The sequence below is a fragment of the Sapajus apella genome, unplaced genomic scaffold (genome assembly GCF_009761245.1).
Source record: "Sapajus apella isolate SASKATOON/1434 unplaced genomic scaffold, GSC_monkey_1.0 scaffold17, whole genome shotgun sequence".
Classification (NCBI taxonomy): Eukaryota; Metazoa; Chordata; class Mammalia; order Primates; family Cebidae; genus Sapajus; species Sapajus apella.
The window spans coordinates 15409539-15430337 of record NW_022436957.1 but is presented as its reverse complement, the minus strand read 5'-3'; the positions used below and the strand labels follow the sequence as shown (position 1 = coordinate 15430337).

General features: G+C 39.9%; 1 protein-coding gene across 10 annotated transcripts in view; it reads left to right on the top strand.

Annotated features, from left to right (window-relative positions):
• The window catches only part of SH3KBP1 (SH3 domain containing kinase binding protein 1), a 374021-nt gene that overhangs the window by 186479 nt on the left and 166743 nt on the right, over positions 1-20799 (top strand). For 6 of the 10 annotated variants that reach the window (XM_032286049.1, XM_032286045.1, XM_032286048.1 and 3 more), the window contains 2 exons: positions 11173-11302; positions 20139-20213. In XM_032286049.1, coding sequence (XP_032141940.1) covers positions 11173-11302; positions 20139-20213 — 205 coding nt within the window. The remainder of the gene's footprint in view (positions 1-11172; positions 11303-20138; positions 20214-20799) is intronic. The other 4 variants (XM_032286053.1, XM_032286046.1, XM_032286052.1 and 1 more) reach the window with 1 other exon arrangement.

Sequence of the window (20799 nt, the reverse complement as noted above, 5' to 3'; positions counted from 1 at the left end):
GATGCTAGAAGCCAGATTTCCTAACTCTCATACATAACCTAATGTGAGCATGTGTCAGAGTTTTATTTAACTCATTAGTGAAGGAATCTATAAGATGGTAAGTCTGGCTAAAGAGAATTGTGAAAGAGCAAAGTTACATGCAAAACTACATAGTGCCCTACAATGTAATAAAACTGTAACCTTTGAGGTTATCTTTTCTAGGGAACAAATCCTTTGCATTTCTGCTCGTCAAAATTTATTTTTGTTGCTACCTGGCAAGAATCATTTGCAGTGCTCTCAGTTTTGACCAGTTAATATCCACAGTAACAGAGTTGTAAACTAGCCTCATAAATGGTAAATAGTGTGCCAAACAGAGATATGTGTCCCTCCAGAAGCAATTAATGGGGTCTCCAGTGTGGCACTGGTAAGGCATGCAGGAACCCCTTTTACCTACTTCTGAGTTTTGGATAATTAATATGTCATTCATCCTTTTTTACCACTGGTGGCAAGCAGGGCATATATGAGACATTTATTGAAAATTGAATGAGTGAAAAATGAGTGGACAACAGAGAACATTTATTTCTGTGGTAGAATGACAAATTTCTTAAGACTATAGCCATGGAAGGAATTCCAGAAGAAAAAATAAACAGATGTGACTAATAAGAAAAATGGTTAAGATTTTGGTATAATTTGAAGCTAGTCCAGCTAAAGAAAGAGAACAATAAATAGGAAAACATTTGCAATAAATTATGTCAAAAGTTATTACATATGTAGTATGTGAAAATATTAGGAAGCTATTATAACAGTGATAAATGATAGATAAATCTGCTGTAAACACAGATCCCAGAAGGAGAAAAAAATCATAGCCACAAGAAAATGTTCCACCTAGCAGTTAATTAAATAATACAGTAATTAAATTAAGACAGTAATGGGTTTTTACTTATGAAAATCCTAAGAAAATATTTAGTGGTAAGGCTGTTGGCAAGGTGTGGAAGAACTGATGAATTTGTATGTCTGTGTGATCCTTATATGAAGCGATTTGGCAAGGTATGCCAAGAGCTATAAATATCTGAATAACACTTTTTGACTCATTGATCTCATTCCTGAGAATTTATCCACAGAAACTGATTAATGAAAGAAGAAACATGTGAAGCGTGTTAATTATAGCAGTATTTGTGATAATGAAAAATAATCAAGAAGGGGAATTAAGTTGTATTTTCCAGGTAGAACATTGTAAAGCCATTAAAAATGGTAAACACAGGTTTTAAAATATGTATTTGTTATGATACTTTGCATTGTAATTATCTGTTATATTCTACTAAGCTGAGAGCTTTTCAATGACAGGGACCTGATTTTTATCTATCTTTATATTTGTGGTACCTGGAATAGTGCCTGAAACCTAACATGCACTTTAATAAATGCTTGCTGAACAAGTAAATTAATCAATGGAAATACAAAAAGAGTTTTTTTTGCAAATTGAACAAATCAGAACACAAAATTGCATACACTAGGATAAAACCATGTAAAATATATCTATGTGCTTGTGATCAAAGACTGAAAGGGAACAAGAATTGAAAATGCTTCTGTCATAGAAGTTGACTTTTCTTTTAACATTGTAATAATGCATTAAGAAAAACCACGAGTCAAGACAAGGAAAATGATTAATACATTTCTCAGGAATATTGCCCTCTTCTGCCTGCCTATTGGCTGCAGACAAACTGAATGTTGATTGCTTAAAGGATAGAGTTGAGTGCTTGTAGAGCTGTTACTGGATTTGCCTAGAGGCTGATAGGCCTTTGCTACCATCTACAATACCAGCCTCCTTTCTATTATTCACTGCCAGCTAAATCCTGTTCTTCATTCTGGAAGTGCTTCAAGTAAGAAAAAGGAAAAAATAACCATATAGTCTATGAGATTTACATAAAACATAAAGGCTGGCATATTAATCCAAAATTTTAAAATATCATCAAAAATTCCCCATTGTTCCAGTTTACTTGTTATATTGCAGAAACTGGGTCCTTGTCACTGTGTAATATATAATCTGTCCTTTTCTCTTGTAGTGAATGTTATATAAATGCTAATGATAGTTCTTCTCTAATTCCACTGACAGTTAAACAGAAAAAAACCTCAAAATAAACAAAACCCCTAAATCACAGAGACAGATCAAGGCAAGAACATAATGGTTTGCAATACTGTAGGATTAATCAATATATTAATAAAATATAACATTGTGTATGTATATATTATATTTTTATTGATTAAGAGATAGATTTCTCTAATTTTGCAAAGCTGCAGACACACACACACACACACACGCACACACACACACTCTCTCTCTCTCTCTCTCTCTTTCTCTCTCTCTCTTTTTTTGCCCTGACGGATAGGCCTTAGGAGGATTTTGAATGTATGGACTAGTTTTTTTGAAAGAGTTGAATCAAATGGGGAATCCTGAAGTCCTAAAACATCTGCCTTAATATCTAATTTTAGCTTAAAATATCAAAATGTATATTCGTTCATCATTTATCAATACAATCTTATGATATAGGGCCAAGGCCACTTCTTAATTATGGGTTTACTGGTTTGAGTTCCATCTATCTCTGCATCCATAGTGCATTCTCTATGATTCCCATTAGTTTCCTTCTCAAGTTCTACAGCTCCCCTACCCCTCACCCCTTATCTTCTTTAGTTGTCCTCTTCACACCAAATTTGGCAACAGTGTTTTTTAAAACTTCAGATCATTACCTTTATTCCTCCTTACCACCAGCTCTTTATCTTCACACCTGTATTTGTGTGTGTGTGTGTGTGTGTGTGTGTGTGTGTGTATATATATATATATTTTTTTTTTTTTTTTTTTGAGATGTACTCTTGCTCTGTAACCCAGGCTGGAGTGCAGTGGCGCAATCTTGGCTTACTGCAACCTCCCCCTCCCGGGTCCCGGTTCAAGCAATTCTCCTACCTCAACCTCTCAAGTAGCTGGGATCACAGGCATGAGCCACCATGCCCAGCTAATTTTTGTATTTTTTGGTAGAGAAAGGGCTTCACCATGTTGGCCAGTCTGGTCTTGAACTCCTGACCTCGTGATCTGCCTGCCTCAGCCTCCCAAAGTGCTGGGATTATAGGCGTGAGCCACCATGCCTGGCTGACACTTGTATGTTTTTGTCCAATTTAACCAAATGCGTTAAATTAGACAAAATAATGAGCAAGAGGCTTAAGCAGGTTTAGGTAGAAACAGCCTTGACCCTTGGTCAGGTGAACAGCTTGCTCATTTAGTAGGAGTCTACCAGCCCTGACTCCTCAGCCTGAGCCAGCCTCCAAAGCGTGGTTTAGGGAAGGAAGGGAGTGTTCATGGTAGTCTGGGCATAGTGGAGTTGGCAAAGCAAAGCACCTGCCAAGAAAGCACCTGCTGTGTTTCTGGCTCCTGGCTGGAAAGGGGTGATTGTGCTGTGAGGAAAAAAATTATCTGTGAACCTAAAGGGACCAGACTGCCAATTCAAAAGGAAAGTAGCAGGCTGTGAATTCCTGGATTGATAGTTTCAATGAAATCATTGTGAATACACACTGGGTCATTTTTATCCAAAATGGAGAAGACAAATAAATACAGGCAAAGTTTTAATTGTAGGTAGAGCAGAGATGGCATGTGAATGAGGTTTTCCAGGAGAAATGGCATTTGAAGGCCTCTGGAATTTTTATGTGGGCTTTTTGGCCTATAGAATGGTGTTTTTTTTTTTTTTGGAGAAGTACATTGAAGCCACTTTTTTTTTTTTTTTTTTTTTTTTTTAAATGTTATCTAGAGCCTGGGAAAGGAGCCACTTTTCCTTTTGTGTTAGATTAGCTTGGCCTTATCCATTCTCTCATTGGTGGCCCAGGGAATGTTCAAAGATTCTTGTTTTCATGTATTCTTTTTGGTTACCTTTTGAGGTATTTCTCAGTGACCCCCAGTCAGGCTGGCTTAAAGTTTAATCTGGCTTTGTGGCTTGCAAAGGTAACTTCCACTTTTGAAGTACTTCAGAATCTTCTTTCTTGTGTCATAGAAGATTTGATTCACTCAGCTAGAGTTAAATAGGCCCTTGAACTTCATCAAAACTTTAATCAGTCAGACAACCTTTGTGGGTGTGGATGGGCAGTCTCTCCTCATGTCATTTTTCCCATGAGAAGTCAAGCTCATTCAAAGGCTGATCAGTTAATAGGTGATCGAAGCATACCAAACTTCTAACCTGTTAAGATATCGCCTTGCTTTATAAGGGTTTGTATCTCTTAAAAACGAAAAAAAGATAACATTAGGTCAGGCACAATGGCTCATGCCTGTAATCCCAGCACTTTGGGAGGCCGAGGTGGGCAGATCACGAGGTCAAGAGATAAAGACCATCGTGGCCAACATGGTGAAACCCCGTGTCTATTAAAAATAGAAAAATTAGCTGGGTGTAGTGGCATATGCCTGTAGTCCCAGCTACTTGGGAGGCCGAGGCAGGAGAATTGCTTGAATCCGGGAAGCAGAGGTTGCAGTGAGCCGAGATCATGCCACTGCACTCCAGCCTGGCGACAGAGCGAGAGTCTGTCTCAAAAAAAAATTAATTTTCTGTTTATTGGAATTTGATAATCCAAAGAGCTTGAACTATTTTTACAATTATTTCTCCAAGTAACTTTGAGGTGAATATCTCTGATTTCCTAATGTGCAGAGATGGTAAAACATTCATATTAAGGAAAAGGAAGCCATATTTAGAAGAGAAAGTTGATTAGATTTGAATCATCAGCATACAAAACAGGCCACAATCATATAAAAGTAACATATTTGCAAGTTGAAATGTATTTATAATAGATTTGCATAGCTGTGGCATTTATCAAATATTTCAGTGCTTACACTCTGAGAGAAACTGTTTATTGAGATTGGGAGATTGATTGAACAGACTCTGTCCCTTGAAACATTCTTGGTCTAGTCAGGTAGGGTAAGATACACACAGCTAAGGTAGTTATCAACCCAACATGTTTCCAGAGTGGCAAATGATGGCATTGACTAATGAGAGAGGAATTTAAAAATGGGAGTGGTCATACAGGGTGAGGAAGATGCTTTGTAGAATAGGTGAGGTTTCAACTGGACATGCAAACAAAATGAGTGGTGTTTGTCTTATGCACTGGAGGAAGGAGGACATGGTCTTATTAGAGCCTTGCTCTGCAGTAGGGGAGGACCTGTGAACCTTTGGGACAGGTGTAGAGTTATAGGAAGCAGGTACTGGTAGATGCAGTGAAATGGGGTTGAGATCAAAGTTACGGTGCTGCCCACGCTGAAGTTTCAAAGGAGCACCCTGTTTAAAGATTCCTAATCTAAAGGTTTCCCAGGTGAACATATCCCCATAACCATTTTCTCACCTGGAAATAGTGATGGGAGAAAACTTGAAGATCTAGATTGATCAGAAAGGTTATCTTGCTGGCTTGTGTTACCATTTGTTCATATTTTCTAATTGGAATGGTAGTAAGACTTTAGCATTGGACTCACTTAGGAATTTGGGGACCTGTAGAATAGCCCGTGGCTGTTTTTGAAAGACAGGATTATCTAGCATTGCTGAAGGAGGTTTCCAAAAGCTCTAACAGAAACCCTTTCCACTCTGACGAAAAATCATGGATGTTGCTCTTTCTTGTTGGGCAGCTTGCCTAAGTCTTAAATAGAAATTGTATATGTTTTCTTAAATGACTTCCCTTCCAGTTACTCTAGAGATTTCTCTTTGAGGGCCACCTCTCATGTAGAATAGCCTTGTTCTCAGAAGAGTGAGGAGAGGGAATAAAAACAACTTCCCTATGTGAATGGAATGTTCTGGCCAGCCAGAAAGAGGTAATCGTACAATGAACTAGACAGGAATTGGGGGAAAATATTGGTCTAACCATTTAGGGCCTACGTAATGCTTGTTTATATTTGGCATAGCCAGCTTTCCCACATCCTCTGAAATTGAAAATAGTGTAGGTGTTTATGCTTTCAGGAAATGGCCCCCTTAAAGATATATTTTTTCCACCAGTTCTACTGATAGAAAAAGATGTTTACCAGAAACAATTTGTATTCTATTCAGCAATATTCAGAAAATTAAATTATGTCTCAGCACATTTATATAAAGTTCTAGAAGAAAAATGAATCAAAGGTGATAGAAATCAGATTAAAATTGCTTGGAGGTGGATTGACTAGGAAGGGGCACAGGGAACTTTCTGGAGTGATGGAAATGCTCTGTATGTTAATAGAGGCATTGGTTACAATGGGCATTTGTCAAAACTAATCAGTTTGTATTGTTAAGTTCTGTGCATTTATGTAAATTATACTTCAATTTTAAAAAGTTTTAAAAGCGATCTTAACATTTTTCTAGGTTTTTGTTTTTTGGGTTTTTTTTGAGACAGAGTCTCACTGTGTCACCAGGCTGAAGTGCAGTGGCACAATCTCGGCTCACTGCAACCTCCACCTCCCAGGTTCAAGCGATTCTCCTGCCTCAGCCTCCCCAGTAGTTGGGACTACAGGTGCACACCACCATTCCTGGCTAATTTTTTGTATTTTAGTAGAGACAGGGTTTCACCATGTTGGCCAGGATGGTCTTGATCTCCTGACCTCATGATGTGCTCGCCTCGGCCTCCCAAAGTGCTGGGATTGCGGCGTGAGCCACTGCGCCTGGCCCTTTTCTAGTATTTAAAAAATTCCCAAAGCATCTTTCCCTGCCTTTCACAAGTAAGAGAAAGGACCAGTATTGCAATTTTCATTTAGTTATTTCTGAAAAAGTTTTGAGCAAAATTTTAGCAACGTTAAGGTGTGGGCCTTTCCTTAGACTTGGATGTGTCACTTTTCTTTTATGGGAAGAATGGTAAAACAGCTCTTGAAATAATGAAGCTGACTTCATTTACCTATGTGTGTCCTCCTAACCCCAGGTTTCCCTCAAACGCACCCCTTCAGTGTGCTTCTGATTGGGGTTGGGTATCACATTGGATGAAAAAAAGCTATAGTTGTCCCTAGATGAGTTTTTTGTCTTGCAACTTGTGCCCTTGGGTCTGTTCCCCTTCTCAGTCCAGTTGACAGGTAAAACTTCAGGGGTGATAAATAGGAAATGATCTGAATAGCCAAGTACTCACAGGCAGTATGCCATCTTTTCAGTCACAGGCTTCCTCTTTAGTGCCTTACAAATGAGGTGCAAGATGGGGTGGGGATGGGAGTATTGAAGTTCAACCAGGTGTTTGCCCAATATCCAACAGGGCTAAGATTTAAAAACTACTTCGTTGGACCCTGAACCCACTTAAATGCTGTTGATTGCAAAGACATGAGAATTGGGTCCTCAGATAGAAATTGTTGAAGTTGTTTTATTCTGTGTTCTCAAACACTACCAGGTATAACTGCTCTGCTTCCAGCTCTGGGCCAAAGGTGAGATTCACTCTTGGTGCACAGTGAAATTATATCTTAGCACACTTATGTGAAGTTCTAGAAGAGACCAAACTAATCAGAGGACTCCTGAGCTGGCTGGGTTGGTCATAGAGGGACACAGGTGGGATTTGTTCTCAGCCTAGAGCCAAGGCCTGCAGAAAACTGTTTATGAGTGGGGAAGGGAGAAGATGAGAAGGGAGAAGATCTGCCCCCCTTTTATTATTGTCCTTTCCTTGGGGTGGAATTTATAAGCCCTTGGTGTGGTATTCATAATCCCTACTTGGTTACAATGAGATGCGTTTCTTTCCTTAACTATAGAAATGCAAACATAAGCAAGCTTGATTTCTAAGCAGGGGGTGTTCGGGCTCTGTAAGGTCCTCTCTCTTGTTGGAAACTTCTCAAGGATGGAGTCTTTATCTGTTTTGCTGAGCAGTGAATCTGTCCTCAGGTACTGGGGCAGTGCAGGAGAGGTGCTCACTAAATATTGGTGAAATTGATGGAATTGGGGGGACCATACAGACCTGGGTGTGGCAGTACCTAGTTAAGAACAGTGGCGAATATAGTTAGGATCTTCAGCTCCTTTTACTCCTCACAAGAAGGAAACATTTTTCTGTGGGGAAATCAGGGCTCTATAGGCCCCCATGGAGGATTTTTCCCAGTGATGTCTCTGCCATTCATTCATTCATTCATTCACTCAGTATGTGAGGCACTGTGCTTTACTCTTAGAATGAGTGAATGAATAAATGAATGAAATCATGTGACAGTGTCCGTGTCCTCATCTTTACACAAGAAGGTGAACTAGAATATCTCTGAAGAGGGATAGTGTGAGATACCATTTTTCTCCTGTCTCCAGCCTCAGTCTTGAGACCAAAACAACTGGCCTGGCTATAGAAGGAAATAGTACTGAACGACTCTCATTGGTTCTGGGGCCACCACCACTACCCTTATGAAGGGCTATAGCTCACAGAGAGATTAGCATCATGCCCATGGTGCGCCTGTGATGGGAAGTGTGTCCCCAGGCATTGAACAGTGGTTTTATTGTCTGTCCCTCCACTTACTGCGTGGCTAATGATAGACTTCTGCCATTTTCCTATCGGCCACCCCTCTCAGACTGTGCTGTGACAGTGATACAGGCATCTGGGGGTGTGGCAAGGTGAAGATACCCCTATTTTCCCAGCAGGCAGCCTGTTTTCCCTACACATCAGGAGGGCTTCCCTCAGGGATATTGGGCTGGAGCCACTTATTACTGAGAATAGGAATGTTTCAGACATCTTCGAACTGAGTGGGTTGGAATTGGCCCAGCTGCCCCGTGCTGTTGGGGATTATGCCATGGACTGCTCATTTGTAGTTAATGCCCTTGGTTTTCCCCTCCTGCCCTGTGACTCCTGGGAGAGAGGTCGTTTTTTGGTTTCTTATTCAGTACCAGCACAAAGGACTCTACCCTACAAATCCTGTGACGATTGATACTGAGACTCATGGTGCATCTTCCTAGCCATCTAAGCCTATAAAAAGCTCCTTGAAAAAATGATATGTCAGTTGAGTTGGCATAGAAACATGGAATGATTTCAGTGGAAATGCTGTGAAATGCCACGATTTGGTATCAAATAGTCATTGGGACAGTTGTGCACAGATGCCGTCATCTGGGTTCTCTCCTGAAGATTTTGTGATCATGCAAGTGTAATTGCCACTCTGCAAGTCTGTATCCCACGAGTTTCCTTATAAATGCTCTAAACATATTGTTCAGGTTATCTCCATTCTACAGGCTCTATCAGCTCCCCCCTTTTCTCATACACACCTGTCCCCTAAGTATGGCTGCTATTTCTTCTCTTAAAAGCCTACGTTAATTTTCATTTCTTTTTTCTCAAAGCCTTCCTTTAGCACCCCAGATCTCAGTAAGCTCAACTTTGTGTAACAAGTTTGATGTGTGCTAAGTCATGGTCTTTTCTCATCTATTTACCTTCCATTGCTAATGTTTAGTTACACCTTTCTATCTTGGTAGAGTATTAGCTTCTTGAGGAAAATTAAGGACATGTCCTGTATAGTTTTGTGTCCCCCAGCCCCAGGTGAAGATTCATAATGCATATATACCTCTAACACAGATTGAGATGCTGCCTAAAGATGACAACTGTCAAGTGTGTTAATTATTCCCATTATGCAGATGGGAATAAAATGGGGTTCATTTTGGTAGGACAAATTTGAATAAGGTCACACAACTGCTAAGTTTTGGATAGATAAAGTTTGAACTGGACGTTTGACTCGAATTTTCCTTTTCTTTTTTGTTTGAATTATTTTAGCTCTTAAATTGTATTTATTAATTTGGATTGGTAATACAGGTGTTCCTCAACTTACAATGGGATTATGTCCCAATAAGCTCTTCATAAGTTGAAAATATCATTAAGTTGAAAATGTGCTAATATATCTAACCTACCAAACAGCATAGCTTAGCCTAGCCCACCTTAAATGTGCTCACAACACTTCCATTAGACTATAGTTGGGCAAAATCATTTGGCAGCAGCATACTGAAGAGTGTTGGTTGTTTACCCTCATGATCACATGACAGACTGGGAACTGAGGTTCGCTGCCCCCACCTAGCATTACAGAAGTATCGTACTACCTATTGCTTGTCCAGGAAAAGATCAAAATTCAAAATTTGAAGTATGGTTTCTACTGAATGCATATCACTTTTGTACCGTCATAAAGTCAAAAATCCTAAGTTAACCTCTTGTAAGTTGGGGACTGTCTGTATGTGTACATGGTAAAACAATTCCAGAGGTTCTATTATACCACACCATACTTCTGGTAACTTAATACTTGCTTGTTTTCAAACTGTCCTTATTTTCCTCCAAGAAGCCAGTTTGCTCTTCTGACTTCTGCTGTTCTACTAGTGGCTCTATCACAAAATCCAGGGATAATTTTTTTACCCTGCTATCACCCATCCCTGCTAGTTGATCACTCAAGGCCAGCTCAGACCTCAAAGGCCCTCAAATTCAAATCTGCCTCATCCATTCTCACTGCTCCCCCAATTCAGTCTTCCCTCCCTACCCGTATATCACAGTCTCTCTGCCCTTCCTACCTCCTTACCCACTTCTGGTTCACTTAGGGTAACTTAGAGCCCTTCAGAAACGTACAGGAAGCTCTTACACTTTCTGATTGAGTTCTTAGCCTACAGATAGATTCTTAACTATATTTTTTAGGCTGTCTAGTTAGTTTGATAGTCTGAGGAAACCAGTCTCAGTTTTTAGATAATGGTTTTAAATGTACAAAATAAAACACATAGGATTGTAAAGGGGACAGTGTATATTGAAATAGTTATCAAATTATTTTAAAACTAAATTTTGATGTAGTAATCTATGGGTATCCTTATTAATAGACTAAATAGTAAAAGTCTCCCAGTGGGTATAGTAACTATGACCATTTCGAAGCAGCAGTGAGCACAAATGATATTTTGAGATACCCACAGTGTCTATGATGTGACATGAAAATATCTGTGGTTTGTTTGGTGATGAGTCACAGGTCCTTCTAATACTGATGTTTTGCCTATGTTCATAATCAAAGCAGATGCCAAATTTCAGTTAGAGGCTAATGAAAATGAAGTATTAATTTTGTCTGTTTGCTTTTATGGACCCCAGGTAAACACCCCCTTCTTTAGCCTGGATCTCAAGACTCCATGTGATCTGCTTTCTTGTTCCCTGTTAACTTTAAAGCCGTCCAGTCTCCCTGCGTGAGCTATGCATGCTACACCCTACAGATGGGAGGCAAAATTGGAAACCACCATGTCTTGCATCTCTGCTCTTTTGTTTGTATCTCTGCAGGTAGAGGAAGGATGGTGGGAAGGTGTTCTCAACGGGAAGACTGGAATGTTTCCTTCCAACTTCATCAAGGAGTTGTCTGGGGAGTCGGATGAGCTTGGCATTTCCCAGGATGAGCAGCTGTCCAAGTCAAGTAAGGAAGTCCACCCTACCAAGCAGGAGAAGGGTGGGGGACTGGTAGGCTGTGCTCCAGCCTCCCTTCTGTTCTGTATGCTATGCTGAGAGGCTATGGTAAACATTCATGAGTATTTTTTTGGTTGTACTACCTTAACCCATTGTGATTTAGGAAGTTGATCACTGTAAAGGTGTGACCTGCAGCCACACATTGTGTATGTCTCTGGATAGGTAACTGTCAGCCTTCATGCCCTGGTAATAACTGTCTCATGGGTGGCCCACATTGCTGTGCCTTCATATACTTCTAGAGTGTTGCTTACCATAAGTTCCTAATTATTTTACAAATGAACCAAATGGTATTGTCAGTATTTCTCAGCAACCCTTGAGGGACTTGGAGAAAAATTACCAAAAAAAGAAAAATCACTGGTAGTAAGAAGTGAACTGCTGTGACAAGATGAGTGCATGCCATTCCCCTTAAAAGTAAGTTAAGACAACTGACAGTCCAGGTCCCACCCTGGGTGTAAGCCTGTGTGTCCTTCCACGATGGTGACGACGAACTTCAGGTCTTTCTTTCTCCAGGGACTGAAGGTCTCCCTCCAGCTTCTCTGCTGCCCTTTCCAGCTCATGGAGCAAAAGGTCAGGACTGGGAAACTTCGTTCTCCCAGTCACTAACCCAGTTTCCCCCGTGGGCATCTTTGTATCTCTTGTGCCATCTTGTGCCAAGGTCATGGGGATGAATGTTGTAGGAGGTTCAACTGTGCAGCACTACCTAGGGATGCAGAATTTCCTTTCTGGTAAGAGGAGGGCAGCTTAGCCTGCCCAAATAATTCTTAAATGTCTTCCTTTTCCATTTGGAAAAACCTGACTTGAGTGGTGTTCTCATGTTAGTTTGTGTCTCTTTTATTTAACCAGTGGTATGATTAGACAAATGTCTGATTTGGAGGTAACACCATTTCCAGAGAAGTGCTCAGGTGATCTCCTTCACTTGGTGTCTCAGTAGCTCTGGATGATGTAGCCTGACATACCCAGAAACAGCAGCACTGGCTGGTTACCCATTGGCTTCAGCAGTGCTCCTTTCCTCCACCACCAAAGCCTGGGACCCTCCTACCCCTGAACCCCATTCCATCTTAGAGTCTATGGTAGAAAGGACTGGAGGGTGGTGGGGGACAAACAAAGTGTCTTGGAGCTCCTGTTGCCTTCTCTGGGTTGGGGTAGGGGGATTCTCTATTAACGTGGCCCAGCTGATGAGTACTACTGGGAGGGGAGAAGGTATCCTTGATCCCACATTGGTGGAAGTTACTATTGCTTTCAAAATCCGTATTAGAATTCTAGCTGCCCTGGTGCCTTTTTTTGTACTCTGGAATAACTATTGTACCTGATAATTAGGTCCTCTAATAACAATACGCTATGTCAGGGACATGGTGGATTAAATGGGATTTTTTTAGAGGGAGGACCAAATCGGGTCATTATAACATTATTTCCATGAATAAATTCATTATAAGTTCCAATAGCAATAATGTGCATAAACCACCTTGCTCTGTGGCAGACCCATAATAAATGGTAGCTCTCATTGTTAGTCAAGATAACTGTTGAAACATAACCATTTAGTATCAGTTGCTTGGAGGCTGCTTGCATACTGATCAATACCGTGTTCGCTGAAGCATTATGACTACATTTGGAAATTACTTTGGAGTTCCTCTACTGATGCAAAGGAGGAGATCTACAGAGGTATTAGACAACCTCTTTGGAAAAGTCTTGACATCTTGGTGTTCTGCCATCTTAGCTGTGCTCTCAGAGCTGGAAGATCAGAGGAGTAATGCCTCTTGTATCTTGGAACTATTGAAACAAATTGACTTCTCTCATTCTAAGTTAGTAATATGGACAGCTCATCCTGCCTGACCCCTCAGCTAAAGGGATTTGGTGCTGGAATTCCTGGTACAGAGGATTAGGAGGTTGGGTGGACTGGTCTTTCTATTTAGCATTATGTCGTCACCTACTCAGAAGGGGCATTTTCTCTTCTAGAGACTATTCCCCCCACACACTTACTCTATTAAAAGCCTTCCATTTCAAGACCAGGAGAGCCCAGTACTTTCAGCAGCCATGTTTAGTCGCCATTGTTGAGGGGATTTTTAGTCCTCTGGAGAGACATGTCTCCTAACAAGGGTGGCTGCTTCTGATAAAGGATACATGGCCTTTGTAATCTTCCGGTATGTACAGTTAAGGAAAAGAGGGCCTATCTCTCCATCCGTCTGTCCATATTCATCTATCTGTCCATCCTTCTTTCTCTCCTTCCTTCTTTCTTCCTTCTTTTCTTCATTCAATCTTTATTGACACCCTGTTGTTACTAAAACACTACAAGGCACTGACGATATACAGAGACAACTCAGACAGGGTCCCTGCCTTCAGTAAGCTCACACTACAGAAAGAGGACATGGAAACCCAAGTTCAGCAAAGTATCCCAGGTGCTCTGCTAGCAAGCATCTGAAGAAGAGTGGGGGCGCAAAGGCAGAGAGGCCAGTCCCATGGGGATGTAGGGCTTCATAGAAGAGCAAATGTGAGAATAATGTATAGCTTGCTAAATTGAAGTAATTCCCTGAGAGAGAGAAATAGTATCTCTCGGTGTTCTGACAGAATTTCCAGTAGCAGGCCAGGCATGGTGGCTCATGCCTATAGTCACAGCACTTTGGGAGGCCAAGGTGGGTAGATAGCTTGAGCCCAGGAGTTCGAGATCAGCCTGGCCATCATGGTGAAACCCTGTCTCTACTAAAAAAAATTTAAAAATTAAAAAAAAAAAAAAAAATTAGCCTCATGTGCCTGGTATGCACCTGTAATCCCAGCTACTCAGGAGGCTGAGGCACAAGAAGTTCCTGAACCTGGGAGACAGGTTGCAGTGAGCCACAATCACACCACTATACTCCAGCCTGGGCCACAAAGTAAGACTGTTTCAAAATATACATATATATATCCAGTAGCCATTTACCCCCTGAATTTGCTTCAGTGTGTAACTATGTTAAAATTTCTATAATTGGATCAGATTACATACAGAAATTATATGTACTGGTAGGATTTTTCTAAGTAGAGCCTTTGGTTTTAAAAGGAATCTGCTTATTCTCCACTCCCAGATAATGGTGCTGGTAGTTTTGATGTGCTTTACTTAAAAAAAAATATTTTCTTTTGAAATGTAGATTCACCGGAAGTTACAAAAATAAATACAAAACTGTACAGAGAAATCCCTTGTATCCTTCACCCAGTTTCCCCCAGTGATAACATCTTGTTATAATTATGGTACATGCATATTTACTTTTGTCATAAAACTGTAAAAATCAAAATGTGGTCCATATACAAAAGACATCTAGCTTTTTACTCTGGAATGAGCTAAAATGTACTTAATCTAGGTCTTTGTTAGACCAACCCATTAATACTCTTCACAAATAACAGTTCATTTTTCACAGAGATTGCTTAATACACAGATCTGGGAGTAAGTTAAATTCCTAATGTTTGTGTCATATTCTAATTTTTTGAGATCACAGTGACATCATTTGCAAATCCTCTTAATGTAAATGCTACCACACATTAGGGTAAGGTTTTTCTAAGAATGATAAAATCTGTATCTGAGTATGAATCATGTGTACAGTGAAAGCACATATATCTCTTCTTTTCTGACATACACACAAACACCCCTGCTTCTGTATGTACACATATTTATTTGGTATTTGTATTCTCTGCATTTCTACTTCCAGAAAATATTTCAACCAGTTATTTATTTCTTCTTTTTTTTTTTTTGAAATGTAGTCTTGCACTGTGGCCCAGGCTGGAGTGCAGTGGTGCCATCTCGGCTCACTGCAACCTCTGCCTACCAGGTTCAAGCAATTCCCCTTGCCTCAGCCTCCCAAGTAGCTGGGATTACAGGTGCCCACCACCACACCCAGCTAATTTTTTAGTATTTTTAGTATAGATGGGGTTCCATTCACTGTGTTGGCCAGGCTGGTCTCTAATGAAGTAGTTATTGAGTTGAATTTTGTGTACCAATGGATGAATGTGATAGAAGAAACATTGGCATTATATTTATCAGGAAGTATGCCAAGACTGCTTGATACATGGTAGGTGTCTAATAAATGCTTTGCCTTTTACTATAAGGAGACATTTTTATTTTTGAATGACAGGTGAAAAATCGCTTGAACTTGCTTTTCTCTTATTCTGATGTATTTTTACATATGGTAGTTGGTTATAAAAGTCTCTAAACTTTCCTAGATCTTTGTTTGGGTAATCTAGTCTATCAAGGAAAGAATTGCAATGATTGTATTGGCGGATATTTTATCCATTTTATCTCAGAGTGGAAAATTTATAGTTATGTAGTAGTGGAAACTTCTCACTGCATAAATTTGAAAACATCTTTACCATTTACAGAACTTATGAAACCTTAAAGGTAGTTTTTCAAAAAAGATTCTTATAAACTTTTTACTGTTGAAAATTTCTAACATATGCAAAAATAAGAATAGTCTAATGAACCCCTGTGTACCTATCACTCAGCTTCAGCAATTATTAACCTTTGTCCAATTTGTTAAAATTATAGCCCTCCACACACTTTGTCCATATTATCTTGAAGGCAAACCCCAGATATTATATAATTTAATTCATAAATATTGTAACATGCATCAGTAAAAGAGTGTCTAAAAATACCATTTATCTCACACACATAAAATTATGGCAATTCCTTAGAATAATTAAACACGTGCTCACTGTTCACTTCCCCTAAAGTCTTTTTTATTACAATTTATTCGACTCTGTATCCAGATAAAGTACATAAATTGCAGTTAGTTACTATGTCTCAAATCTCTTTGAATCTGTAGATTTCTCCTTCATATCTCCTTTTTTTCTTATAATTTTTTTGCTAAGGAAACTGAGCCCCTTTGTCCATTAGTTTCTCACTGTGTAGCTTTTGCCAGTTTCATCTCTGCTGTGTCATTAAATCTGTATTCCTATAAATTGATCATTAGATTTAGGGACTTGATTAGATTCAGGTTTGCTACACAGGTAGCAAACCTGCTGCCTAGATGGTAATGGATAATCCACTTGGAGGCTCATAATGTCTGGCTGTCCTACTTTTTGAATGTTAGCAGCCATTGGTAAATGTCTCCCAAACCGAGTTACTCATTAGGACTTGCAAAGTGGTTTCAACCAGAAGTTTTAAAATAATAATAAAATGGGCTCCCATGTAAGAGATCAATAGTCCAAAAAAGTGTTTAGTAAATTAGATTTTTAAAAATCAAGAGCCAAGTGGTTGTGCTGATAGTGTAGGCAAAATCTTATGATGTTAAGGTGGAAAGGAACTTAGATATAGTTTAACTCAGTGTCAGCTGAGAACACTGAAGCGCAGTGAAATTAAGTCCCAGGCTTTGAGTAATGGGAAGAAAATGATATATAAGCCTTCCACACACACTGTAGTGCTGCCTCCATTACATGAATAGTTCACCTTTTCACAGGGCATCTGACAAATTTCAAGCCTGAGTACAGTTTAGCTTATTTCCTCTTATTGTCACAGATCATGATTAGTTAATTGCTTTCAGTTACAATTTTGCACATGCTACTGTTGACTAAATGTACAGTGGCAAAGAAATCCGGATATGACTGTTGTTCAACCTCAATTTTATATGTATTTTGCCTTACATTTAAGAAGTAAATGTGTCTTTTCTGCTTTTCACATCCTTTGATATTATTTGCTTTCAAATAATAGTTGTAAAACTAAAAGTATCCCTGTTTATTAAATTTTATAGCTACACAAACATTTTCAGTTATTTCCCACAGTCTTCAGAGGAAGAAAGTTCGCATTTTCTTTCTGTATCTATTAATAACCATGATTTTTCTGCTGGTATTGAATTTCTCATTTTCCTAATTCCTTATTTAAAAAGTTGAGGTTCTGGTATTTTAGTATCAGACTTGTCAGGCTAAGACAAAGATGAAGATGGAGGCCAGGTGTGGTGGCTCACACCTGTAATCCCAGCACCTTGGGAGGCTGAGGTGGGAGGATCACTTGAACTTGCAAGTTTGAGACCAGCCTAAGCAACATGATAAAACCCCATCTCTAAAAAAAATAGAAAAAAATTAGCTAGGTGTGGTGGCATGTGCCTGTGGTCCCAGCTACTCAGAAGGCTGAGGCAGGAGGATTGCTTAAACTTGGGAGGTCAAGGCTGCAGTGGACTATGATCGTGCCATTGCTCTCAAGCCTGGGCAACAGAGCAAGATCCTGTCTCAAAAAAAAGAGAGAAAAAAAGATGGCTTTAAAAAACATTTAGCAAACCACTGCCATGATACAGAAATAATTGTGTTTCATTAGCTATAAGAAATGGATTGCTCAGTGTCCGTTGCCTGTAAAAATGAAAGCCAGTATGACAAATTCCACTCTGTGGCATAATTAAACTTTTTTTTCTTTGTAATATTAGATGGTATTTGTTTGGGGTATGATGTTCTATTAGCAATGAAGAACAATGAGCAAATTGATGTGAAAGTTTCAGGCAAAATTAGATGCTAGTATAAGTATATGGTTTTGTGTGTAAATTTTAAAATTCTTCCCTTTTATAGTGTTTGCTGCCTTCAAGTACTAATACTTAACGGTGACAGTACACAATTTCCCTCAGTAAGGTCAATATCACTCATATTTATAACCTTTCCAATTGGCTTTTTCCTTCTTCACATAGGACACCCAGCCCCAGCCCAGACTGCATCTCAAATTGCCTTGCTGCTAGTGCACAGAGAGACTTTGCAGAAAGGCTTGACCATTCAGAGACATCAGAGCCATGGTCTACTCAGGCTTGGTCTTGGGGAAGAACACATGGAAGTTCTAGTGTACTTGGATGAACATTATCAAAACACTGCCTTTTGAAAAATCTTACACTTGCTTATTTTCTAACACTTGAGAGGACTGCTGCTGTTAACTTTTGGAGGGCCAGGCTCACAAAACTGCTGTGTTCTGAGAGTAGTGTTGACTTAATGACTGAAATTAAGCAGAATAAAAATTTGCCCAAATAAAAACTAACCACTGTTACTTGCTCCACTTTTGTCATCAAAGTCCTTTAAGTGTAACAAGAACATTTGAAACTTTGTTATGTCTTCAGATTATTCTTACACACCCAATGATTTGAATGCCTATGTTTTTGCTTTAATTGGATGGAGCCCATCTGTTGAAAAGGGCACATTTCAAAACAAGGATGTACCACCATGGCTGTAGGACACAGAAATTAGAAATACCTGATCCCATTTAAGTTGCTGCTCTGATCATTCACAATTCGTGCCAAGGCCCAGAAACTGACAGTGTGGTTTCTCTTGGGTTTCCCATTTTCACATGGAGTGTTTCTAAGAAGTGAGACAAGTTGCTTTCTCCCTTCACTTAGTGTTACTCTCTGCTTCTCTGTAAATGTAGCCTAGCTTTTTAATCCTCCAGACTTATTAGGAAGCTGTATGACTGGCCTCCAGTATGAATATTTAACTAACAAACCATAATAGAATTTATTCTCAGATAATTTAAAGTAATATGTTTATTAATTGAATTTGCCTTTAGCAAATCTTTTTGCCTGTCGGTGGTACTCTCTGTAGGCCTTTGTGGGTGGGTGAGGGTGTGGGTGGTGGGTGTGGGAGGGTGGGTTGGAGTACACTCAAACCAGGGCAGTATGTGTGTATTCTGTGTAGTTGCTCATGGTTCCAGGGATATTTGGACTTTAGTCATGTGTTCAATCTTATGCTATTGGTAATCTCTACTTGTAACAACAAAAAAAGATAATTTGATACTTGACACTGGGTGAGTCCTATGTCCTCATGCTTAAGTACAGTTTCATGACTGACACAGCAGAATCCCAATTAAGATACTTTGAGAAATAGGGTTTTCTGGTATCCTTCGTGCTAAGCAGGAAACCCCGTATGTTCATATGGATGCCACTGTTGGTTTCAAACCTCAGTGGTGAAACCCCTCTTGCCAGTATATTAATACATTTTCTTGCTTAAAGGCACTGAGGTTGACAGCTTTTTTTTTTCTTTTTTTTTTTTTTATACAGAGTCTTGCACTATTGCCCGGCTGGAGTGCAGTGGTGCAATCTTGGCTCACTGCAACCTCTGCCTATGGTTCAAGCGATTCTCTGTCTCAGCCTCCCAAGTATCTGGGACTACAGGTGCATGCCACCATGCCCAGCTAAGTTTTGTATTTTTAGTAGAGACAGGGTTTCACCATGTTGGCCAGGATGGTCTCGATCTCTTGACCTCGTGATCTGCCCACCTTGGCCTCCCAAAGTGCTGGGATTACAGGCGTGAGCCACTGTGCCCAGCCGACAGATCTTTTAAAGAGAATTCTGTGTCTTGTTTAGATTCTTGGGGGCATGAATATTCATTTTTATCATATAGGTCTCTAGGGGTAGAAGATAAAGGATAATGGGTCTAAATCTGTATTATGCATAGGTTGTACTCTCCAAAGAGAAGATTGTGCTGTACGATTGAGGTAATTAAGGGATCCAATTGATTGGATTCCCTCTGGTTAATTGAAGTTTTCCCATGCTTTAAGTTACAATGCTTGAAATGGCTTCCAGGTTTAAACTGGGCACAATGTACATGCCAGTCATTTGCAGAGGCAAGCCCCAATTTCTGGGTGCTCATGCCATCCTGGTTGCATGGGGACTTTGGGCTCATTCTGTAACATTCTTAAATCCTGCCTAATGGTCTCTGCTTAATTTTGTGGATGAAGCTCTTGCAGTGGATTCATTGAAGGCAAATTGAGTTAAAGACTCTTCCTCTTCCTTCTTTTGCCATCATTTGCTCCCCCTTCCCTCCTCTCTTGTTTTTCTCTCCCCTTCTCTTCTCTCATTCACTGTCAGGAAAGACTACCTTTGAAGGGACAATTCTGTACCGAGCTGCACCGGGAAAGACGGAGGGCCACAGACGCTATTACAGTGAGTGACCTTAACAGCAGAAGGCATTTGTAAAGATAAGATCTGGATACTTGTGTTTTTTGATGCAGCTGCCCTTTCCTGAGCTGCTCATGCTTATGCCAAGTGTATATGTGACTATCTGATCCAAGGACATGGACTTATTTGTCTAAGATAAGTGTCATCTCCTTGGCGTGTGCTAAGGAGCATTCCCAGCACCAGTCCCTGGCGCTTTTGTTTGCTTTGTGCCTCTATTATGTATGTGATATGTGTGCATGAACCATACGTGCAGACAAAGGGGCAGTAGCATTTGTCATGGCATATGTATTTGTACCAGTATCTCTGGGCTTCTGGAGTGGTGTAAGATGGCTTCCTGCAGAGATGTCAACCTCTCATGGTTATTGCTTTTTCCAAGTGGGTCATTGAAAACCAGTAAACCATTTTGTCATTGTGTGGTTCAAAGAAGTAAGAATTTGGCATGAAAATCCATGCCAGAAATGGCGTTTTGCTTTGCTCGCTCAGCCAATTACCACATGGCAGACTTTTTTTTTTTTTTTTTTTTTAAAGCAGGACAATGTGTAGGCTTTTGTGTTGTGAAATAAGGCTGCAA